Raw genomic sequence first — 26124 nt, forward strand, 5'->3', positions numbered from 1 at the left:
AAAAGGGTGTGTTGTGTGTGTCACCCGCTGTGGTTGGGGGACCGCAGGGCATATTTGAGTCAGCTGGGTCTGCGGTTACAACAGATAGCTGAGGCAGCAGAAACTATTATGTCTCTTTTACACACACACACACACGCCGCTTCATGTCTCAACTCTTCAGTCAGCCTTTCAACAGCTTGACACCATGTGGGAACATCTAGATGACATATCCAGTATTCCCAACCTCTGTCATTAGTCTCCATACTTAAGACATATGGGGTTAGCGTGACACACACCCAGCCTCTGATTCAAATCCCATTGTGGTACTCTCAATTAAACCAACATTCATGACACGTTTTACAAAAGAAAAAAAAGTTTATTGAATTATTAACAACTGTACATGATCAGTGCTGACACAGTTTGCTACATACTTTGGTGTGAAGTTGAAAGGTTGTGTACTGTACTCAAGTGGGAGTTTGTTGTGACCGGTTCTGCTGTGGTCCCATGAAGTAGACTCCAGTTCCCAACAGTTCAAACGGTCCACAATTACACAAAAATGGTTAGCCAGGATCAGGTTTAAAAGAGCCACTCTTTTCTCTCTCTCACGCACACACACTTTCACACCAAGCTTCCACCAAAGTCAGTGCAGGCAATGAATATATTCATTAGAAAACTGGCTCAACTTGTACAGAAATGAATCCCCAATTGACTCCAATCACTCACGTAGAAGAAGGTTTACATCAATCTGTGAGTGAAAACAAGGCTGCAGGCTCAATAGGGTGGAGCTCTACAGCAAAAGCAAGCTGTCAATCACTGAGGTGAGTCATATCCCATTTCAACAACAGCGAACTATAGTGGGGCCGCTTATGAGATCAGTTGGCAAGTTACTCATCGCAATGTGCGATCCACGCCAAGTCAGCATGTTACAATCAGACTTCATTATCTGAATTCCTCTTTCCAACAAGACGCCACACAATGTAAAGGGCACAGAAAAGTAGTACAGTTAGTCATTCTCCAAGTTTAATATCGCTGTCAATTTACAAACATCTCCTGACTCTCCTCTGGGCTGTTTCCGTCGCATTCTGACTTCCGCAGGATTCCAGTCTGATCCCATTTCCATGAACAGCACATAGGCTCAAAAAGCAAACAAAAGAATTACTAAGATCAGGAAGGGGTTTTCCACAAGAGCCTTTTAGCAAATGGCCAGCCCAGAGAGTGTACTTACAAAAATCAAAATTAAAAAGTGTGTTCTAATCTACATTCATCAAGCATTAAGGACATGAGGACAAAGAAACCCATCACAAGTATATCAGGACATGGAAATATATATAATTATATATTTATAAAAGTTCTTTATTACTCCATATATACACTTTTTAACAAATTGTCCAGGGAGCAGGAGGCCAAAACTGAAGCACTGCTTCATATTACATCACAGATCGTTCACTTTTTGTTCAAATGAAGGAAAGAAGGTGGGGATGGGGGGACTATGGAAGGAATAGGCACACACAATCCCATGAGCAGACCGAAAGCAAAGGCAGACAATAATTTTTACATTAGTGCCGTCTGGAAGTCCTTGGGACAGTTTAACATGTTTCTGCTTGGATCTTTAGAGGACTGCTCCAAGTAAGAATCCAGGTGCGCAAAAAATAAAAACATCTGGGAACTGATCCCAATGGACCGACCAGTTCCTAACCTGGGTTCCTACTATAAAGGAGGAAAAAGTGGAGGAGTGATCCCTTGAATCCATTAAATATGAGGCCCAATCAGAAACTCCATACATAGGTCTTTATATCTGGCGAAGCAGTGAATTTAGTAGATCACTTCATACACAGTGGCCTTCTTGTCTCCAGATCCTGTCACAATGTACTTATCATCAGCTGAGATGTCACAGCTCAGGACAGAAGACGACTCCTTGGACTGTGGAGGGAGGAAAGCAGGAAAACGATTAGCTGACATGATCAAACAAAGGCTCAGTGACATCATAAACCACAGAGCAGCATGTCAACATCACTCCCTTCTAAATATTAACTGAAGCATTTAAGCCACTCTGGAAGGCAAGTAGGTGTGTTGACAATTGGCAACGTATGTGAGCAGTGCAGAGTTGTGTGATTTTTGCCTGAAGCAGGGAGACTTAAATCGCTCAAACAATTTAATGGCCATCTTTTAAGGCTATGGTTACACAGCAATGATGTAGTTAAAAACTGAAAATTTTCCCTTGTGTTTTTAAAAAGTTTCATGTTTACATGACAATGTTTTCAAAACATTTGCATTTACACATATCTGCGAAAACAGCCAAAAATGCAGCTGGCACTGTCACCTTGTTAGTAAATAGTACATGTTGCCATATGTATAGATGTATTTCCACTGTTGGTTGTAATATTGGTGGAGTAAATCCACACTTTGCTGAAGCGTTAGCAAACTCTTGAGCAGCAGCAGCAACATATTTGTTCGCGATTACCTTTAAAATCGACACACTGCACATGTCTACATACTTAACACCGTTTTCAAAGATTCCCGTATTGGGTGTTTACATGGAAGCGATAACGGTGCCGTTTTCAAAAAGTTGCACTTTGAAACCCGTTTTCAAAAATATGCTTACATATAGAGATGTTTTCAGACCCCAAAATGCCATTGTCGTGTAAACAAATAGGCAAAACGCATAAAGTTTCACGTTTTGGGCTGAAAAAGTTGTCGTGTAAACAGCCCCTAATTGAATGTCAGCAAGAATTCCCCTCATGTTAAACAGTATTAATAGATTATTATGTCATGCAGCTGGTAAATGCAAGAGTGGGAAGGTGAAGGATGTTTTAAATTTAATTAAGGTAATACTGCCTGCATGTCACAATAGTAGACTAAATTATAACTTTTCTCCCCCCCAAAAAACTAAGCACAAATATTGCTAAGCAAACGCTCACCAGTAAACAGAGCAAACAATATGAAAAACCTGGAGTGGAGTAGCAGTTGACTGAGTAAAATGGTTTATTTATACATTTCCCTTCACCTTTAATTTTTATTTAAGTTTTAGTCATTTTATTTGTGTTATTTTAGATTTTATCAGATATATATTTAAAACATTAGGGTTAGGGAATAAAACAATGTAATAGCTTGAAACTTTAACAAATACTGATTGAAAACTGTAGCTGCTCCACTGTTTTTTTAATGATGTCCATTTTTTTGACAAGGCCATTCAGAATGACACCTTAACTTCCTCAAACTAAGTGCTAAGCTTTTAAACTTGCAAAATGTGTCAACAAAGACTTCATTTTATGCATTGTAATGGCCTATTGTAAAAGCCATCACTCAAACACCCCATTACAACAGGAATAAAAGTCCCAAAAGAAAGCCTGAAAATAGAGAATCTATGAATCTCACACTACAAATCACACAAACACACAAACACACAAACACACCCCCACTGTATTACGGTCTGCAGCAAGGGGAGGGAATAAGGTATTGATCGACATACCTGGAAAATGCTGGCACCATAGGGAGTCCTCCAAGCATTCAAGAGATTGTCCTTCCCAGTGCTCACAAACCATTTACCTTTAGGAAATGGAACAAACACACATGCACTAATGGGTACAGAGTCAAGGTTGATCTAAATGACTTGATTCACTACAGCTCGACTTATTTGGAAGTAGAGTGGGCCATTAAGAGAAAGAGAGAGAGAGAGAGAGAGAGAGAGAGAGAGAGAGAGAGTGCTGGGGGTGGTACAAAGTGCAACCTGGCCCCGCTAAAATGGAAAAACACCACCGAATACTAAAGTAAGACTCCATGCAATTGTTTTCCAATGTCATGTCTCAGATATATTTTACAGCAAGTCTAATGTTTTTCCACCCACTTATTCTCAGGTGCAAGATACACTACATACAAGGTGAAGTAACAGTGTCTTACCACAGTAGGCAAATTTGAGGGAGAGGACACAGCTCTCATGCAGGTGCAGCTGGTACTTGTCAGGCTTGGTGTGATGAAGCACCTCCACATTACTGCTCTCCATTCCCACAGCCAGCCACTCGCCCGTCGGACAGTAGCCCAGAGAGAAGATCTAGATGAAAGCACAAAAGCACAAAGCCCATCACAAACTGATCGAAAAGCGCATAGACAATTTATGCACAAACACAGATTTGGACTTTCAATACATAATCAGAATTAACACACTTATTCAGCATGGTTCAGCATAAGAACCAAATCAGCATATTAAAATGATTTTTTGAAGAATCATGTGACACTGAAGACTGGAGTAATTCAGCTGTCATCACAGCAATAAATTACATTTTAAAATAAATAAATTAAAAAAGGCTTATTTTAAATTGCAATAATATTTCACAATGATATTATACATTACACAAGGTTTATATCTGATTTTTGTGTGTGCAACATTTACCTGTGAAGTAAAGTCATGCTGCTGGAGCTGTCGTCCCTCTCTCAGGTCCCAGGACCGTACGGTGTTGTCCAGTCCACCTGTCCACAGTTTGGTGCCATCATGGGAAATGTCTATACAACTTGCACCATCTGTGTGACCCTGGAACTGCCTAATTACATGAACAACACATATACACATCATTGTTTAATGCATGTCTATCCTCAAAGAAACACTATTTCATGCAGCATCACCTCACATGATTCCTACCTGACAAGGGTTTGGTTATGAAGGTCCCAGACAGCAATATTTCCATCACTGCAGCAGGAGAAGCAGACCTTGGCATCAGGGCTGATCGCCAGCGCATAGCAGGCCGGGGCAGAAGAGGTGAGCTCGGCTTTGATACGGGGAGTCTGAGAGGCCAAATCCCATATGGTCAGAGTGCTGGCTTCCCCTCCAACGATCAAAGTGCGGCCATCCGGAAGCAGCTTACAGGAACGGATATAGTTATCCCTGTTCTGAAGAGAGAGAGAGAGAGAGAGAGCACATGTTGAGAGACAGACATTTTTCGGAATAATGCATTAAAAGAGGATTAAAAAATATATATATTTATTTTACAAGAATATGTACAAATGTCCCTCTCCAGCCCCTCAATAATTAGGCTGAAGAGGTGAACCATTCTAAATGGTAGGGCTGGAAAGCAGCTGTTCAGATCCCTGTTATTTGCTCTGCCTCTCTAAATCCTGTCTAACCTGTGTTTATCAAGGTTAATCGAGGAGGAGAGTCGGCCGATAAGAGGGCACAGAAAGGTAAGTGGGTAGGGAAAAGCTTTTAAGGGTTTTGAGTTGCAGCACCAGGATGAAGCACATTTTCAAATTAGCAGGAGAATTCTAGACCTATTCCTGGGGGAGATCAATAAGTTCAGGCTTTCAGACAAATTAAATCACTTTATAATGGCCGAACAGCTCATCAAATACACTGCTTTCTGCACTATGGAGCTAGCACTGGGACAAGCACACACAAAAAAGCAAGTAACGCAGACTGAGGGGGATAATGGAGAGCCATCATGGTATTTTCCCCTAGAATAACTATACATATCCTGAAGATTGGTTCTTTATTTAGCATGGGGATTAAAGGGAGGATAAAGATTACAAACTAACATGTAAAAAAAAAAAGTGAAACTGTACTTCAGAAATGATAATTCTGGTCATGTGTGGACCGATTAGACAACATGAATTTTTACCAGACAGTCGAGTTGTGAGACAGGGCTCTTGCTGCCGGGCTGACTGATATCCCAGATCTTCACGCAGCCTTTGCCACCAGTATAGACGTGCCGCGTGGGGTTGCTGATGGTTACGGCACACACCACCTCACCGTGGCTGAGTGTGTTGATCTGACGAGCATGACGGGGAATGCCGGGTCCAATCAGAGCATCTGGAGGAAAAGGTACTGGTTGCATCTGGCCATCTGCGCTAACGTGGAAGGAGTAGGCCCTATTTATCAGAACACAAAAGAATGGGATAAAAGAATTGGAATGATATTTTCTTAGATCATAAATTTCACTTTTGATCAATTGAATGCATCTTTGTTGAATTAATGTATTCATTTCTTTCAAAAAAATAATTAAAAAAAAAAGTATTCTAACAGTAGCATATTATGCATAGTTTGAGCTCAATAACAGCACTTACGGTTTTCCTCCAGGTATAGAGGTCAGACTTGTCGGCAGACCAGGAGCACGCATGTGGGGATGAGGATCAAAGCCCGCCTACAACACACAGACATCTTAGTATCTTAGCATTAAAGCTGCAAAACCAACCAAAACTGTATATGTAATCAAAGAAAATAAAGACAAGGTGTCAAACCATAGTTGATCGTCCATAGGCAGCAGCGGCTGCGGCACTCATCTGAGGAGAGATGTGAAGGCCAGAGTAAACACCCGGATTGGTCAATGAACCGTTCATCTCTGGATGGTGACCCATCATGGCGAATGGAGCCCCATATGGCGCCGCAATCGACAATGGTGTACGTAGAGCAGGTGCTGCTGGGAATATATGAAGAAACAAAGCCAAAGTTGAAAAGCTTTGAATGCATGCATACACTTACAGGTTTGACTGGTTAGCATAGCCCCATCATTTTTTCTTTGGCTCCAGATTAGCCACACAGCATTACAAGCTCAGGTGGCTCAAAAATTTGGTCAAAAAGTTTCAAGAAATGTGAATGCTTAATGAATGGATATGTTTAAAAGTGCACATTTACTACTTACTCAGCGCTTCCATGCCTGGTGGTTTTCCGGGAATGGGCCTGAGCCCAGGGGTGTTGCTGGTTCCTGGGGTGGGAGCATCGTTGCGTGGGGTGGGGGTGTTGGACTTTAAACCTGGGGTGGAGGACTTGTCGTTCTGAAAGATGAAGGAAAAGAGATGGAATTAACTGAGCTAAAGCTACATACCCCAAATGCTCAAAATCCAGAGAGCTCCCTCGCACTAATCCAGTCAAACACTGACAGCTCATTATAGAGAAGGAGGATAAAGCTAAACTTCAGACTGAACCCTTCCCCGAGACCTCATCCTCTCACTCATCTTTAATCACTCTCTCTTCTCTCTTTTCTCCTCTTCCCCTCTGAGGCTAGCTAAGCGCATTGAGATATTAGCCAAGGCTAGCGGCTAAGCCGCTGTTTGTCTGACAGTAGCTGATGTATTCATGTTACGCTTCAATTTGACATTTACACTGCAGCAATAAAACTGAGGAGAGGAAGAGGGTTTTGCAAATGTTCAGAGACTTGACACCATAAATGCCCATCTTCTATTCCTTAACACTTACATGTGGGTGGTCCTTCACTTTTGAGGAGGGGGTGCTTCCAGAGGAGGCAACAGAAGCCGGGCTGTTGGGGGCATCTTTCTTCAGCGCTCTGGCCTTGTCAAGTCCATTCTCAGGGGGAGAGTGAGAGGGGCTGGCCCTTGGAGTGGCTGGATCCTACAGTGGGAAACAGAAATGTCACATACGAAAGAGTAGCAGTTCTCCAACCAAAAAATGGGAAACAGCTATACTAGTTTTTACCTCGTTGGACACATCAACGACCAGATCATCACTTTTGTCACCATCACTGTCCTGTAGTGTATAAACAACAGTTAAATATACTTTGAGTGATCAAAGAAAATAATGGATTTCTAAAAAAATAACAAAAAAATATTTTTTTGGCTAAAACACAGCTGGCTGTAAAAGTTGGCAGTATGAACAATCATATATTTCTAGCATGTATAGACAGTTACATACACACACACCATAATATACACTACCATTCAAATGTTTGGGGTCAGTAAGAGTTTTTGGAGTTTTTTTTTTTTCAAGTCTCTTATGTTCAAAGACTGCATTTATTTGATCAAATATACAGTAAAGACAATAATATTGACAAATACTATTATAATTAAAAATAACAGCTTTCTATTTTCAAAAGGTTTTTAGGACTATTAGACAGAAAGCAAGCACAAAAGAACTAAATAGAAATATTGTGCAACAATGTAAAAGTATTCACTGACACTGATTAACCTTGCTAATACTTGTGAACATTAGAATATGTTTTTAATAGCAAAAAGAACATGACTTAATTAGGGATGCACAATATCCCAGTATCGTATCATTCAGAGATCTGTAATTATTAAATATTTAACAGTGCAAAATAATTTCCTCTATCTTTTCATTTAGATTCAGTTAAATGTAATCTTTAAAACATTAATTGAACAGAATGTCCATTTAAAACAACTGATTTCTGTATGTGGGGCTGCATTATAAATATCGTACATATCGGCTCATGTTTTCCTTCTCCTCCACTCTGCGTTTCTTCGGGTCCAGACTGTATTCTGACGAGCCTCTGTGTTTGTCACTGGCCCTCAGGCTGTCTGATGGTGATACTGAATTATTCTGCTTGGACAAAGAAATAAAAAGTTGATCAGCACAAAATCACAAATAAAAACATACCACTTTGCACTTGATGACAATACCAACACTTAATGTTACCCTGAAACAACACTATATTTCCATAATAATATAAACATTTTGCACTTAATTCAAATCAGGAATTCAGGATCCTCCCTCAAAAGGTGTCATCTTGAGAAACCCAAACTGACAGAACCTTTCAGATATCCTGTAGCATTCATATATTTACATTTGTGGGTTTATTACATTTCAAACAAACACTGCATGTAGGAGCGTCTCCCTTAAAAATATCCTAACAGACACTTTTAGGTTCAGCTCATTAGCTGCAGACAGCCGGTTATGCTCATGATGGCCCAGACTCACAGCAGCACAGATTCACATATCAGAGGCCACATGGGGCCACCGGCGGCTTTGAACGAGCCATGTGTGTAAATTCCTCGCTCGTACAAGGTAAACATGGAGAAGTGAGGGGGTTAAGCCCCAGGCCTTGTTAGATCACCCCGTAGTCCCTGGCATGGAGAAAAGGAGAGAGCGTGGGGCTTGCCAAGGAAGCAAGCCCAGGCCCCGTGAAGCAAAGCAGGCGGGACAGCTGAGCAAACTATCCCTGAAGAGTGAGGCCTCTAAACCAGCCTGACCACACCACACTTCAAACATTCTGGGCTAACCTCGCAGCCCTGGGCACCCTGCACTGAGCATTAAACAATGCCAATGCGCCAAACTGGACAGCAGGGTCAAGAGAAAACTGATCCCTGCGGCACAGAGGGGGGAGAGAGAGAATAACACAGTGAAATGCAAACACCAGACCAGAATAAACGGCCCCTCACCCCGAGAGTTAACCAGGCGGATGACAGCTTGCTTTCCTACCCTCCTGCACATGCCCACACGGACTAAAACACAGCAAACAGCCACCATTTCACCACAACGACTGGGCCTTAAAAGAGGGAGTGAGTCCATGTATGCCTCTTTTACTCCTCAGCCCACTGCCAAAACCACCTGTAGAGCCACACAATTAATTGAAATAAAAGTGAAATAGCAATATGGCTTAGAGCGATTATCAAATTGTAAACGCTGTGATTGAATTAAAAATAAATATATGCGCAGGGTGTTTTAGAGGGAGGCATTCAGCAAGCAACAAGTGGCTTGGCTTTTGGCTTTCTCTCAAAGTGGTTTGTTCACAGTAAATTCTGAGTCCCACAAACTACATCTCTGCGTGAGCTATGAGTTTGGGTCACTTATGTTTATTTAAAAATACAAATACCGACCAATATTTTAAACATAAATGAAGACGGCCACAATAGTAAGTATTGTAATTTTACAGTTCTTCTGTAAAATAAAATTATTTGTTATTTTACAGTGAATTACAATAGTAATATTTTGTTTAATGTTATAAATTGCAATAATCAAAATTTGACATCGTGAAGCCCTTCAAAAAAATAAAAAAATAAAACAGCAAACCTGGAGCCTCCATTCCAATAACACCAATTCGTATACAATATTAATAATAGTAATAATAAAAAGGGGCAGCTGGAGCTACATAGCCCAGAATGCACCAAGAGTGGCAGTGGCTGAGTGACGCTCCCTCTGTGAGCATGGCTGGGCAGACGGGCACCATCTCTGGGCCAGAAAGTGTGGCACTGCCAGTGCATGATCTCTGTGCCAATCCCACACTCATGAAGAGAGAGTAGGAGAAACGGATGAAAAGGAGGATGTGGCTGGGCCAAAGGAAGTGATCTCCAGGCAGAAGGAACTCCACGCTCTCCTGTAGGCGACATAAAGGAATCCCGGTAGCTTAAACCCCACTCACAAACACTCTACAACAATCTCAGTGTTGCTTTTGTCAGCACTAAGCAACCTATTTCTCTCCCCACCCCCTTCTTCTGCTAATCCAAAAGTAATAAACAGACCTAGACTGCTCTCTCCGGCTGACGGGAGCGTGTATGTGTGCGTCTCAGCTGCGGGTTTAATAGGCTGACCTTTTAAGACAGGCATAACGTGACTCAAGCAAAGTCAGAGCAGTGCTATCAGATGACCCCGTGACAACAGGAAGTCCAAGCAGGCAGAGAGCAGGACGGCCTCTGCTGCACGAAGCACTAATCAGCAGCAGAGTCTGATTTCTGCAGGCATGACTGCACCCATTCACACTGCTGCCCATTCAACACACACAAACTCTATCGCCAACTCAAACCTTTCTGCATATCCAGTTTAAGAGGCGAAATGGGGCAATCCAGCATTTGAGAGATAGGGAGGACTTTCAGTTGTTATAAGAAGACTGCAAATAAACATTTGACATTGGACAGAACAAGAGCTGTGGAGCCAAAGAGCCAAAGAGCAGTTAACAAAACTGAAGAAAAGAGGCACAAGGAGAAACAAAAAAGGCGGCAATGAGATATGATTGAATGAGTCGAGTTTATCTGAGCCAGGAGCCGCAGACATGAAGAGTGGGTAGGGACAAATCCTCTAAAATAGAGAGTCAAAGTCTTTTTTAATTGTGATGAAATTATAGCACTGCTAATCCCTGGCCTGTGCTTTTGTGCATTTTTTACCTGGATTAAAAGTAGGATTATACAGCAGGCTCCCCTCCATTTTCTTTTATTAGTGTGCCCTAATGCTGCCTGCTCTGCTCTCCTCACGCTGTTAACATGCCGATGACTCCCCTCTTCATCAAACACCAGGAATAGTTCAACAAAAAAATTGAATTCTGCCACAATTTACTTCATGTCACTTGAAACAGTTTGAATTTTATGGAACACAACAGGAGTCATTTGTGATGCGAGATGTGAAATGGAGATACATGATGCCCAAAGCAGTTTTTTGGGGGGTTTTGGACAGGTAAGGGAAATGGTTTGTAGAGCCTTCTCTCTAAAACTCCTTAAGATCAGTGTAATTTACTTAAAATTTAAGACACAATCATGCTGATCCACTTTGACAGATGCCAATGCAGCATCTAACACCATGGTGGTATGTTTACACCAAGAAAAACGATGCAAACTGCTAAATGAACCCATACAGTAGTTATGTGTAAGGAACAGACTGAAACTGAAGTTCTGCATAAAAAAGCAAGTAGAGAAAGACATGGAAAATCAGAAAATGACAGAACTCACTGTGCTAGATTCCCGCTCTTTGTCCATGGGAGAATGATGAAGTCGTTAAAGAAACAGATAAAGAAAAACACCAAGTCAGCATTTACATTTATTTTCTTACCAAAGCATGAGTGTAGCGCTTCAGAAAATTTGTTTTGTTTTCTCTTCAGTGCACACATGCATTACCTCTGTGCTCCAGGTCATGGTGGTTCTTCTCGTCTTTGACTGGCAGGTGCGCCTGGCTGCCCAGAGCTCCCAGCGCCAGCAGACCTGAGCCTGAGCCCGTGACTGAAGGGATGCCTGGGGGCTGCAGCCCCGAAGGGTGAGGGGGCAGCTGGACCGGGGGTCCATGAGCAGCATGAGAAAGGTGTTGAGCCTGGAGCTGCTGCTGCTGTCAACACACACATATACATCAAGTGGGTCGGAGGGAAAAGGGATATGAACAGCACACACTGAATAAAGGTGACTGGTTAAGCCCCTCTCACACAGGACGCATGGAGAGGAACATTAGCACCCTAACACCTCCATTAGTGGCTGGATCAAAGCAGGACACCCTTCACAAGGACATGCCCTCCTTGAGCTCAGCAGGAACAGCTCACTCTGACACATTCTGCAGATTTCTAAACATGCACTGCTCTTAAACTACACTACTTAACATGCATCTTTTGTAACAAATCAGAAATACATAATCTTGTTACATCAGCTTCAAACTGAATTTTTACACACTCCTATCCAATACAGTCAAGAAACAATATAAGGGTGCTTTCTGGTATTTGTTTTCTGAGCCAATATTATGTACACACATTCATTCACTATAGTGTATGTGTGTGTGTGTAATATATATATATTACATTACACACACACACAGTCAAGTGAGTTAAGCAAAATGTAGGTAAACATCAAATGAAAGGTATCCACTACAGTCACCTCGCAGCCCATTCTATGTTTGTGTTAATTTAATAGCCTGTAACACATGATGTCAAAGCAGTGGCTGTTTACACCTGAGAGAGGAAGATGTAATAATGCAACTGAGGAAATCAGGTAAATGTGTGTTGCACTGTGTGATTATCTTAATTCCATCTGGATTAAACATTATGTTGGTCAGTGCTTAATGTCTGTTAAAAAATAAAATGCATATAAAGGCTTTTATTTGAGTGGCTTTTTTTAAATTTTGGATATATTTTAATCTCTTTCATGTGAAAAGACTTAATATGAATCCAAATCACAGACTTGTATAATTTTATACCTCAATTCCCACAATTGTACACAGCAATTATAGAATTTATCACCAGACCAATTTTGCTGGATTAACGGTCCTGTGACACATACATCCCATGCACAAGACCTTCCCAAATCTACAGTAGATAGACATGCCCATATTAGTAATAACTGCAAAACCCCAAGTCTGTCTACATCAGTACTTAACTAATAACCAATCCAGTCCATATTAGCACTTTAAAAAAAAATTATATTTCAAATAAAAAAACCTGACATACACTACCATTCAAAAAAATGTAGGGGTCAATATGTTTTTTCTTAAAACTTATCAAAAGTGACAGTAAAGACATTAATACGTTACAAATATATTTCAAATAGATTCAAGTAATTTCAATAAAATTTTAAATTGGACAAGAAATCAGCATATTAAAGTGATCACAGAAGGACCACGTGACAACAAAAACAAATCTAGCTTTGCCATTAACTACTGTATTAAAATATTTTTATTTGAATAAAAATAATAATAAAAAATAATTTATCAAATTAATCCAGTCTTGGTGAACACAAGAGACAAACAAACAAAAAGAACAGTAGTTCATCTATATAAATTGTGAACAGATAGTCGTTAATAATAAGATTTTGTAAGCAGAAGATTTAGCTTTAAATAAAAACAATGCATTCAGTTGTTTTAAGCAATCAAAATATGTATCAAACATTTTATTGATGTATCAGCAGTCCTGCAGTGGTCACCTCAATGTAAAGAGGGCTCAAATATATCATATAAATTTATGAACCTGTGTGAACGACCACTACTGTTCTCCCAGTAAACAGCCATTGCTTTGACACTAATGACTAAAGGAAGCACAATGCAGAACACACACACACACACACACGATAACACGGAAAGGCATTAGTGTCTAAAGAACATTGAGGTCTCAACTTCACTTCAAAAAGCCAAATATAACACACAGAGGCTGTCTTTAGCACTGACCATCAGAGCAGGGTAGACAGCATGAGGCTGCTGCTGATGAGAGAAAAGAGATGAGCATGTCATTACACGCTCACAGTGCTCACTCATGAATAACACATCACTACTTCACAAATCCACCCAGGCACATGAACGCTGACCGACACTATTTCAGCAATGAAGGGTGCTTTTGTATCCAAATGCGTGTGTTTCTAACCTAATCACAGTGCTGAACACCCTAACCGTCCTAGAAAGACACAATGATCCCTACTAGTCTTCTAATAGCATAGTAGTGACAAATATAACTGGCTAAACGTTCGCCTTTATAATTATCAGTCATGTTTTGAGTCAGACTGAGGCCATTATGCTGCTAGTGTGAAATCTGAAATGCAAATGAACAGAAACAGCATGCAAAATGGATCTGGTGTTCTGTATCTAAACAAAAGGCAAACCAGCAGCAAACCTATGCCCCTAAGGTTTACATAAAAAAAAAAATCTGTATGTATATCTGGGCAGCACGACTTGAGAAAAAAATATTACATTGTAGTTTTCCATTATAGTTTAAATCAGTTTACAATTAAAAAATATATATAACAATAAATATAATAATGCTAAATAATGATGCTTAAGTGTTTTTTTTTTTTTTAAGAAAAGATGTCTCTAATATTACTATTATTAATATTACTTTGTGGTTGATTTGATCAAATCACAGCCCTAGTATGCATATATATGCCAAAAAAAGAAACAGTATGAGTCGAGCATACACTTCGAGATATATATTATAAATATTTTTTTTTTCCCAAGTGTATGCATTACTCATACTGTTGGTTTACGGTTGTTGTTTTTTTGGCACAGCTACAGCATCATTAACATTAAAACCTTGTCGGCTGTAACTTATTAGCAAAGCCACAGACATGTACAGCACTGTCACTTTAACAGGTCAGTTTTACCGCAGACTAAAGCTTTCGTGGGCGCCTCTCTTCTCTTGCTAACCCACTTATTTGCCTCCACCCCTCCCTGTGGATATCACTCCCTCTCAATGTCTCTCTCTCCTTTCACAATCTTTCTCCTCTCTTTCATTCTCTCTCTCTCTCTCTCTCTCTCTATGTGTGTGCCAAACACTGCTGGCTCCTGATTAACAGTGAATCTTTAATGACCCCCCTCCCCCTCTCCGTCAGGGCACACAGATTGATCTCCTGCCATCTAACCAGCCAACAAATAAAAGCTTGTTTTTTTTCCCTCCCAAGCCTGTGAGGATGTGTGTGAGTGTGTGTGTTAATTCCTGCAATAGTACGGCAAGTGTCTGCCTGACTACATCTATTTATCCACCATCATGATGACCATGTGACTGCTAAGTGTGTGTGTATGTGTGAGCAGAAGCAACAAGCCCTGCCCCCATGCCTCCCCCACCTCTTGCCGAGATCGACAGTTGCATTCAGGCAGATTCGAGGAAGCAATTACCTTGAAAACAGGGGTCAGAGTCTTGGCTCATTTGCCTTAATTGAATTCCAATATCTGGCTCTGGCTGTCCCGACCCAGCTCAGGACCTCCTACCCAAAAGCCCAGCCCAGGCCAATCAAAGTTGGATAGCCACACGCGCCACATTAACTACTTTTACATCCAATAAAAGTTTGATTTTAATTACTTATTAGACTTTAACTAATAGTTAGACGTATTTTATTACCATCTTCTAAATTATAGAGAATAAACTGTGATAATGTGAGAATGGTTAAAGGTGTCTGATTAAATGTAGGTTTGACTATTTAATAAATGAAGTTAACCAGCTAACGTTATACATACCATTTTGGTTTCTGTACCCAATATAAAAAAAAAAAAAAAATGTACAAGTGCAATAAAAATATCAGTATCTGTAGTAGGTATCGGCAAGTACCAAAAATAAAAGTATCGGTATTGAGCAAGTCCTGGAAAAAGTTGTATCGGTGCATCCCTAGTGACAATACAGATTTAATCTTTCAAACACTACAGTATATCTGGACAGAAAGATCAAGTATACATAATTGTGATGTAAGGGCACTTCAACAGAACAGAAATGCAACAGAACAGACCAACAGAAATGCATATTTTAGATTAAACACAGCATAACATTATCTGTTATTAGATTAGAATCAAATACCAACTCTAAAATCACGTGTGTCATTATTTGACATTTTCCTAATCAAATGCTGTTTATACATTGTGCAGTGTTTCCATACAGGTAATATGAGGTACGTGATTGTCTCTTGCTAAGCATTTAGCCATTACATTCTAGCACAAGATTGGCACCACAATTTATTATGCTAACCCAGCTCTGGAGCAAAGTTTCATACTCCAGGTAAAAAGCGTTGCAAACCCCACTTCTAAAATACAAATGTGAAATACACCTTTACTCAGGGTTAAAAGCGGGGTCTAAAATGACAATAACCAGGGGTTAGGCACAGTGTAATTAGCCTAATACAGTAACCGGTTAAATTCAAGTAAGGTTTGTGTTGCCCAAGTCAATAGGAAGCTTCTCAATACTCCTTAACACAAGCTCTTTAAAGTATTTAACATGGCTCATCACAGACAACCCTGACAGAATTAGACTTCTCCCTTTGTGTGATCAAAACAAGAGCTTAACAACACAAGCCTAAACATGTTTTCCTCCACATGCCTCTCAAGCCCGGTTACAAACAGAAACACAAAGAGACAAGCACTACACGCAAAAATGAACACAAGTGGCACACACTGAAGAGACAAAAACAACAATGGCATAAAAAAAGCAAACATCATGGTGGAAACACATGGCATTACAAATTAAAAAGTAAAATCAGACCATGAAGGGCAAAGGGCAAATCTGCAGCAAGAGACTGATGGGACTAAGACACACCAACGATCCTGATCTGCGCCTTGAACAAGTATAAGCATCTCTGGCAATCATGGATTTGCCCTCGGACTGTTTAAGAGTGGTTGAGGTGATAGGTGTTGGATTGAAGGTTTTACATGGAGGATTACATCTGATACATCACCTATAACCCAAACCCCGCCTGTGGGAGTAGGCTAGTTTACCTTCTTTAGGAGCTAATTTGATCTTTATTGCTATATTCTATAAATCCAATTGCCATTTAGGAGCCAGGCGGGAATGTATTAGTACACAGAGCTGCATGTGTGCAGGTTTGTCCCTAGCCCTGGTCAAATGAAGGAGAAAGAGGGGTATACACACGGTGAGAGGCAGATTGGGAAGTCCACGTACCCCGATGATGGCATTCAACTCTGTCATTGTCACTTGCTTAGCACGTTCAACAGCCTGCGCAACCTGCTGTTGGTGCTGGAGGAAAGAGAGAAGACAAATCAATAGGCTGAAAATTTTCATGGGCTAACAGAAATGATGGCACCAAGATGGCTTATTTTATGAGCAGAAATTTTAAATATTTACCTCTTGTGACAAGAAAGGCATGATTTGAGCAAGAATCGCATTTAGCCGTTTGGCAATCTCAGTCTGAAATAGAAAAACAGAGACATACAAACAGTACGGTTATTAAATGTTGTCAGCTCTTCTCTAAATCACTCAAATGTACTTAATTCACGACAGCACTCTTACGTTACTTTCACATTGCTGAATGCTCTAATCAAGCCTCGGTGCATCTAAACGAGGCATGATGGGATACCTCCAAAACTACCACTGATTAATGAAGTAAAAACTTCAGAAACGTCTGTCTTCGCTGATGTTGCCATGTGTCTGACTCGCCGTATAATGAACACGAGGTGATTTGAGCACTGATATGGTGTGTGTGTGTGTGTGGCTCACAAAGCCGAATAGTGCTCCAGAACACTGCTACTGAAACAGATCTGGCCAAATTCACAGCTCTGCCAGGCCAAGATGGGCAGAAGGCCTGCGGTGCCCATCTGGCCAAGAGATGGAGAGAGGGAAGGAGGGGTGGTGGGGGGGGGGGCGTCGTCTGGCCTCAACCATCCCCCCACCCCCTCATTACCCAGACAGATTATTTCATTAAGATGCTGAAATATGCTAATGCTGATTTGGTGCTGGGAGATTAACGATGGCAATACTGAGCAATTACCATTTTTCCCCATGCTCCCATTCCAGCAGCGCAGGAGGCAAGGAACCGGAGCCCTACAGCAATATTCAAAATGACTTTTATTGATATGGAGAGACGGACAGGGTAATCAGCCAACATGCTCTGGTTCTCCTGCATTACTCACGGCTACCTGAAGCCCCCAAGAGCTATATTTCATCATGAGCTATGCTAACGCTTCAGAATGAAAACGAGAGAAGGGAAAGGAGAGTGTGAGGGAGGAGGGAGAGGAAGTATGGGGCGGTGAACAAATTGATTATAGGTTGGAGCAGATGGCCCAGCAGGTGAAGGAGGAGAGAAATTTCTCTCTTTCTTTCACTGCAAGCCACATTCCGTTCATTTTTTGGCAGCGTGACCTCTGTGCCTGTGGGAGGGTGCTGACCCTGGCACTCTGATGGATTCGGTCTCTCTTTAGAGCGGGTGAGAGTGGATGAGTTCTGACCTGTAATGAACTGTCTCTAGGGATGTGAACAAAGGATCTAAGCCCTCTCCACACCCCTTCAGAGTCACTGAGCTATTAATGCTCTCAGCCCAGATTTGCTACACAAACACACACTCCTTTGCAAAACAAACACGTACAACAACCATAATCTGTTGGTATCTAACTAAAGTGAAGAAATATTCGAACATGAATACGCTGCCTGTTCTCATACGCCAGCAATAAAGTGAGCTTCTTTTTTCCATCGCTTCACCCCCCCGCCCCCTCCCCTTGGCTTCCATTCCCTATGCCACTCTGAGGTTGCCACAGCAACCGGTCCGCCCCTATCTCTCCCTCAGATCATTATGTAAATTGGAGCTCTGCTTGACCATAACAGGCAGTAAAATCATATTACGCGCACTGGGGCAGGTCATTAAATTGAATTTTCGGCCTGTCGATCAGATCAACTCTGCAAATTAATGTGGGATGAAAGGGGGTAGATGGAGGAGGGGGTGGGGGGTTAACGGCTTCTCTTTCATGGGTGAGGTGAAGTGTGTGTGTGTGTGTGTGTGTATTAAGAGAGAGAAGACTGGGAAACACTACCCTTTTGCCTGAGCCAAAAAAACCCTGGTGACTGTCCAAAGGAGAAGATATTCCACAGCAATTATCAGAAATGACTTTCCCACTGATATACGGCATACGACTTGTTAGTACACAGCACACTGTGTACCACAGAATCTAAATACGGAGAGCAGTAAGCACCTGCTTTAGCAAAACAGCTTCCTGTTGTGATGCCGGCTTGAATCAAACAATGTGGCTTGTGGTAAAATATCTACATTTACAATCATAAAAAATAAAACACTTTAGGGAAGATAAGATACAAGGGTTAAGCTCATGAAAACAAAAAATGTTTTTGCATCATGATACTACAAAAATGCTTTAATATTTTTTGCATTGTAACACTAACTCACATTTTATCCTCTAATTATCCTCATTTTATCCTCACATTTTAACCGCTACAAAACAAATACTGTACTGTCATTATAATAATTATAATTTTTAGTTTTTTTTATAAATTTAGAGTGAATTCAGGGAATTACCAAACAACAAAACAGCAAATAACAATAATACATTTAGAGGGGAATAAAATAGTAATTAAACTGCCACAATGCAAATAATCTTTTTTCTTTCTTTTTCTCTGACCTGGACGTCTTTTGTGAGATTTAACGTTAACAGACTCCATTAAAAAAAAAAAAAAAAAAAAAAAAAAAAAGCCAAAAGGACTTGATTCAGAATCACTTTACACAAACCTACAATCAACATTAACCTCAAATTAAACCCCTGCACCATGGGATAAGAACAGGAAGCGCAGTATTGCAGAGTTCCAGAGGCGTGCCGTAAGCTACTAGAACAGCTCCCACACAGGCTGATAAAAAAATAAAAAATAGGGCACAGGGAGTGAAAACAAGGCCCTTCAGCAGAGAGAGGCTTTCTGCACAGCTTCACAATCCCAGGTGCTCAGTGCTGTCAAGCAGCGTGTGAAGAGCTCTCACACACAGCCCTGTCAATGGCACGCCAGAAGCCATTTACCTGTTGCTGTGGGTACGAGCTGAGTGCAGCGAGACACTGATGAGGATTAAATATGCTGCAAAACAACTGAACACTGAAGGAGAGCCACTCACTGACAAATGAACACACACACAGACCACTGCACTCTCTCCATGACTCAATGAACAATTACACACAAGATAGAGGGAAAGTAGGGAGCGAGTTTGTACAGTTGAACTTACATTTACATGCTCACTCAAACATATACATTCTGATGACAGATGAAGCCATCTTCACGGATAAGAGTCAAGACAAGTTAACAAATAAACCAAAGCACTCAGTGGCATTCACACACTCGAGTTCATTCCTTCTCGCCTGACACAGGCTCCTCTAAACCTCGGCTTCCCTCGGGCTGAAAGGCTGCATTGAGCAGCAGCCGTCTGTACAGGGTGCCTCTGTCTTGCCCTCGCTGCATTTGCAGCACAAATCCTGTTGGAACTGTTTAGTGATGTTTGTGTCTCTCTGTGCATTCATCTGCTGAAGCCGGACACAAAGGACACAGACACGACCACCTGGTTCAGTGCACAGAGCTGAGAGACAGATGTGACCCAAACTTTATACACAAACACACAACAATATCTATATTCAACAATGAAGATGCAATGTGGCAAGCAGCTTAAAATGTCCTATAGGCTTACATTTGATTACTTAAAGTTAATTCTTAAAGCATTAAATAATTAAAACAAATGCATTTTCAGCTAATATAGCATATCAACATATTATAATGTTGTGATGCCAATTCACTATTAAAGCAATTGATTTCACAGTTTATTTTTGTCTAGACAATTTTTTTTTTTAATTACAGTCCTTATCAGGCATTATGCATGGATTATTAGTGCAATAAATTAAATGTAACAAAATAAATAAATTAAAAATAAAAAAATGCTAAAGAAAATGGTGGGTTTTAAACTAGAGATAAACTGTCAGAATAAAATATAATATAACTCTGTCTGCATTCTGTTAGGAATCAACTGGCCTGCCATGATAATGCGGGCACATTTTGTCACCACTAGACATCTCACTCACATGTACACAAACACTTCTGAAGAGAGACTGCAGTGTGCTCCGAGTCAGTTTGCTTTGGCTCAGAATCAAATCGACCATCATCACCTTGACAAACAATTCCTGGAATCCTGAATAAATTATTCATCTGAACAAGTTCCCTCCCCGCTGCCAGTCTCAACCCCCCTCCTCATTCTCTTTCACCCTCTAAGGCCACAGACTGAGCTTCACTTAATGAATCTGGCTTAGTGGATGCACACACAAAGAACTGACCAAATACGGCCACACCAACGATAACACACACACAATAGTTCTGCATTCATTCAGCAGTGGGCACTTCAGGACAAAATGGGGAAGAAAATGAAGACAGAGGGAACTGTGTTAAACACAGAGGGACAGCAGATCAGGGGCCTCTGAGGCTCAGTAATTAAAGGGCTACATTGACAAGCACAGCCGTCCACTTCCTGCCCCCACACGGCCAGCCCTCCCCTCATGACCGTAAAACTCATCATCCTGCCCTGAGGCTCTAACGTACCGCAAGATTAGAGCTGACCCTCGGACCACTACAAACTCTCGAGTGTGTTTACATAAAACGGTTATTTAACACTAATTCGAATCTGGTGGATCCTGAAAGCACATGACAAATCTGGCACCTAAATGCATTTTCCTCCTTTTCCCTTCTCTCCAAAAGCACTACATGAAGGGCAGACTGTGTGTTATCAGACTGCTGTCATCACTAACTCCAGAGAGCAGGGAGTCCATGCTCCGATGAATAATTCATGCGTTTGAGTCCACTCAGTCAGAGCCCTATTGATAAACAAAAGAGAGGCTCTGAAAAAAAAGCCAGTCGATTAACCTGTTTGCGCAAAGCCCCTGTACCTTCCCTTCCCTCCCTTTTCATTTTCTCTCTGTCTCTCTCACAGCTGGAGATAAGTGCCTGGCAGAACCTTTCAGAAAATGCAGTGTCTGTGAGAGAGAGAAAGATGTGGCCCAGACGAGCGCGCGCACACACACACACACAGTCGGAGTAGCTGATGGATTGTGCATGCTGTTACAATTCACCACCCTCACACTGATACCATTAACCTTGTGAGGCCTCAGGGTGAGAACCATAAAAGGCCTCTTCAAACTGAGCTCTCCTCATATGACTCATATGACTATACATCATATCACTACTAATGACATTGAGAGATAGAGAAATAGAGGAAAAGGGGGTGTCTCCTGGTATCTCTTTTAACATGCATCAATTTCTTAACCTCACTTGTTTATGAAACCCCAATCGATCAGTTGCAGAAAAAAAAAAAAATACCGGCTGACAACAATTAGGACTGCCTGTGCTGCCAACCATTCACATCAATTACTTAAAAGAGGTTAAATAACATTTCCTGCTGGACACTGCTGACCTAGTGACCTTTATCAGGCCAGGCCTCTATCTTTCTCTTGCTTATCCTTTTATTTTTAGTTCTGTTGTGTGCAAACACCACTTTCTGACACTTATTTATAGGGGCAGCATAGGAAACAAAGAAAAAAAAAAAAGGGAACAGAATCGGGAAATGGAATCAGACTTGCAGCCAGATTCAACCATGCACTAATAACTATGCCTCTAACTACCGTAATCAATTTAATCATATGTATCACTACTCAAACTGTACGTTTGCATGATTTTGTGCACGCACCCATTATAATATCTGCAAGAAACATTGCATGCCATTATCATCTTTCTGACCAGAAGTATTGGTCTTGTAAAATACAAATAATCCCACAAATAAAACCCACACAATGTACAATAAAAAGAATATGGGGTCCGAGAAGATCACATACCTGTTTATGCATTTCAATGTTCAGCCCATAGGACATCTCATAGTACTGCAAGAAAAAAAGGAGAAATGCATTTAGCACACAATAGTGTTACGCTATTGACTGCAGTAGTGAAGAGTATCACCTTTATTATGCACCCAATTTATTTCCTAGTTTAACACCCATGAAAAAAATAAAAAAATAAAACACACAGCTAGGACTCAGATAATTGCCTGATTATAGGAGTAGAGAGCAATGTTTATGAATCTCTCTGGCAACATTTGTTTAGTGGCATTTACTCACTACTAACATTCATGAAAGCACACTTCTCATACCAGTTACTGAACTGTGGTTTAAAAATAAACTATGCAAAGATTGACAAATAAGCATCTCATCCACCATTATTTACTCTCCCTTTCCTCACTGTTCTTCCATCTCTAAGAAACATTTATTTTCATTGAAAATTTCATTTCAGTTCCATCATTGGCATCTGTCAATTCAAGAGAAAGGTGGTTTTCTATACTCAAAATAGCCGTTCAGACTATGACCATCTGAACAACTTCTGCAAACATTTTTTTTTTTTCCTCGGAGCGTGACTGTGTATTTCATTCCATTTATCTAGTAGTGGACTTTTTACCATTCGGCATTCCTCCGAAAAATAATATTTAACAAAGGTGCCGGCATGTTGAGTCAATATCTGCTGCATGTTCAAATAAGATAAGAGAGAGTAGAGCTCGGTTAACACTGCTCAACCTGTGCACTATTACATCACATCCTGATGGAATTCCGTTTCCACTCACTGAACTTCTAATAAGAGGCGTTCAGCCACACTAATATTAGTGTAATTCCTGAACCACACACAAGGGTCAATATTGAGCGAGACTGCAATCATCCTGAAGGTTGATAACGTTTCATGTGAGTCAGGTCTCTATGTAATCTAAGACAAAAACAACTACACACACCTCCACTGAATAAATGCATACATTGGTTGATTTTTAATTCATTAAGTGACAAGATCTGTGTTGTTTACATTCACTGCACATTATCATCATAAAATTATTATTAAATCTTGAAAAATTATTTACAATGGACTTGTCTCTTAAATGCAGTTTGTTCCAAAAATCCAAATCTGATTAAACGGAGCAGGTCTGCCTTTCTCTCACACATAGAGACACTCAGCACCTTGAGTCAGAGTGAATGGAACAAGCAGTAACACCCTGCCCAAAACAGACTCCAGGTATTTCACAACAAATAAAAACACCCACGCTCTTATAATCTCAACACTGATCCCCCAGTGCAATCAATGCAAATGCTATCACACAATAAATAGGGGCAGTGGATACTAAACACCAGCTCAGATAGCTAGCTGGTGACCCTATTGATGTTGTCAGAGAAACAAAAGATCAACAGATAGAAGACGTCGGATAGAAAACCAACCACATCTTGCTCTTACCATGACATAATGTCGCTGCATCTCTGTCTTCTCATTGGCCAGTTTGTCATACTCCACTTTAAGACTTTAAGGTAGAGAGAAAGATCATTATAATGAGTTTCTAGTGTTCCTGAAAAGCAAAGCCACTTAAAGATGCGGTCACATACACAAGCAACTTATTGACATATGTACTTTTGTAGGGACAATTACATATACAAATATTAAACTATAAACAGTTACAAAACGCACGCACACACACACACACACACACAGGTAGGCCTATAATATGTACAATGTTATAGTGACTATCCAACAACTGTGAAGTTTGAGGTTGCACTGATGCTGCATTAGATTTAAACAGAATAAAATCAGCATCAGAGCCGCCTCAGAGTCTAGTAACAGGTGTGAAATGAGTCATCGCAATATTTACCTGTGGTACTGAGCTTGAAGGAACTGGAATTCATCTTTGATCCTGTCACAAGATTCTGCTACAGTGAATTTGAAGCCTGGCTGACCAGGCTGGTGAGGTGCCTGAAAAAAGTATATATAAATAATGTGAACTGTTGCAAAGGATAAACTTAATGTTAGGAATATAACCCAACCAGGCCACTGATGCAGTATGCGATTACAGTTTTTAGCATGTCATTGTACCTTTGAGTTCCTACCACCATTACCAAAAACAACCTACGACCTTCTCCATTACTCCTTTTACGGCAGTTCATAGGTCTCAGGTTTTGCTTTCACTGTGTTTTTGAGCAAGTCATGGGTATAACCACGGGTGTCAATAACACATTTCATGCTTCCCGATTTTCAGGGAAATGATATTTCATCGGAGCTGAACTGCGGTTTGTCAGAAGTGCCCAGACGCTCCCTCGAGCTCGGCCTGTCGGTGGTTTTGAGCCTCCAACACTCAGCAGCGGGTCGGCGTGACACAGACGGGTCACTGCGTCTAAACAGCCCCGGAGAAAAACCAGCAGCTGACTCCTCTCCTTTCATTTTTTCTAAACGTTTTTCCGTTTTAAAGTGAAATGAAAACATACTACTGTTCAAACGCAAATTAACAGACGTCCAGAGGAGTACATCCTAGTTTGGTTTGTGCAGAAATAAAAGAACCGAGGCGATGGAGACGTCACGCGACACAATGTGCTCAACGGTGAAGGAAAACGCGCTTTTGCGCGCAGCTGCCTGAACACAATGTATCAATATAATTTATGTTACTCACCGGATGCCGGCCCTGCGGATACATCTTGAATGTATCCTTTCTGAAGTGAAGATCCAGGGATGTGGTGCTCTTCAGTAATCCGAGTAGATGAGCGAGAGCCCGTCGGTCACCCCTCCCTGCACTCGCGGACAAACAAAGCCCAGTCCGTCCACTGCTTCTCCCGCTCTTTATACCCGATTTAACTTCCTTATCCTTCACACACAGCCAAGGAACAAGACAGAAACATTGCGCGCTGGCTCATTATCTCCAATAAGAGTCAAGCATTGAGCTGCGCGTGCTGTAAACACAGAATAGTTGTGTAGAGCGAGTCAAACACACATTTGCTGCTTGTCATCTGCGCTGCGAGCTGCGACTAACAAGCTGCTTATGAGTCTTCTCGCAATAACAAGATTACCTGACTGCTGTTTGCTTGAATTTAACCCGATAAAACATCAATCAACAGAACCCACAACAATTTACAGCAATTCTTAGATAAATTGGTCAAAAATTACACTTATTCCGTTTAGCACAATGTCGAGCCTCGAAGTAAATACAGCAATTGCAGCTTTGCAAATTACAAAACAGGAACGGAGAAAATATATCACGAAGTGTGTTGAATTAGCTAAATAAACAGTCTGGATTACAAGTGTATTCTTTTGAAAGTTATCTTCTGCGTTACCTTTAGTCTCCATAAAATCCCTTTCCACGAATGTAAATACAGCAATAATTCCTTGCACCGAGGAAACGTCGAAGTCCTCCACTCGTGACCTTATACGAGCAGTATTAGGCGCTGGTTGGGAATCAATCCCAACCCTACAAAAGCAACGCCAACAATCGCTTCGAGAATGTTTTCCTCAGTTAAGACTCGGTTCTCGCTAGAACACAGTTCGCAGTATTCCCGCTGTTGGTAAATTCTCCCAATCCCTATTTGCTCGTTTGTTTAAAAATGTCTGATAGTGAAAAGTTTGCCTCGTACGTGCCAGCCGCTCGCAATCGCTTTGCCTAGTTTCTCCAACGCTCGCAGTACCACACACAGACTACCCACTGACACGCGGGCTC

General features: G+C 41.0%; 1 protein-coding gene across 21 annotated transcripts; it reads right to left on the bottom strand.

Annotated features, from left to right (window-relative positions):
* Positions 1-346: 346 nt before the first annotated feature.
* tle3b (TLE family member 3, transcriptional corepressor b) lies at positions 347-26124 on the bottom strand. 21 transcript variants are annotated; one of them, XM_026267467.1, is made up of 22 exons: positions 25745-26124; positions 25087-25278; positions 24295-24395; positions 23886-23949; positions 22457-22501; positions 16950-17012; positions 16737-16841; positions 13562-13594; positions 11539-11743; positions 11374-11390; positions 8138-8260; positions 7397-7447; positions 7160-7312; positions 6606-6738; positions 6205-6380; positions 6031-6107; positions 5586-5835; positions 4613-4860; positions 4367-4514; positions 3877-4027; positions 3449-3525; positions 347-1899 (listed from the first exon to the last, which is right to left on the bottom strand). In XM_026267467.1, exons 2-22 carry the CDS (start codon positions 25108-25110, stop codon positions 1792-1794), a joined length of 2352 nt encoding a protein of 783 aa, XP_026123252.1. In that variant the 5' UTR covers positions 25111-25278; positions 25745-26124; the 3' UTR covers positions 347-1791. The 21 variants fall into 21 exon arrangements, with proteins under 21 accessions (XP_026123252.1, XP_026123261.1, XP_026123257.1 ...); XM_026267476.1 differs by having other exon boundaries at positions 6205-6383; positions 11539-11740; positions 13562-13591; positions 16767-16841; positions 25745-26123; XM_026267472.1 differs by having other exon boundaries at positions 6205-6383; positions 13562-13591; positions 16767-16841; positions 25745-26123.

Source organism: Carassius auratus, chromosome 7, assembly GCF_003368295.1.
Source record: "Carassius auratus strain Wakin chromosome 7, ASM336829v1, whole genome shotgun sequence".
Classification (NCBI taxonomy): domain Eukaryota; kingdom Metazoa; phylum Chordata; class Actinopteri; order Cypriniformes; family Cyprinidae; genus Carassius; species Carassius auratus.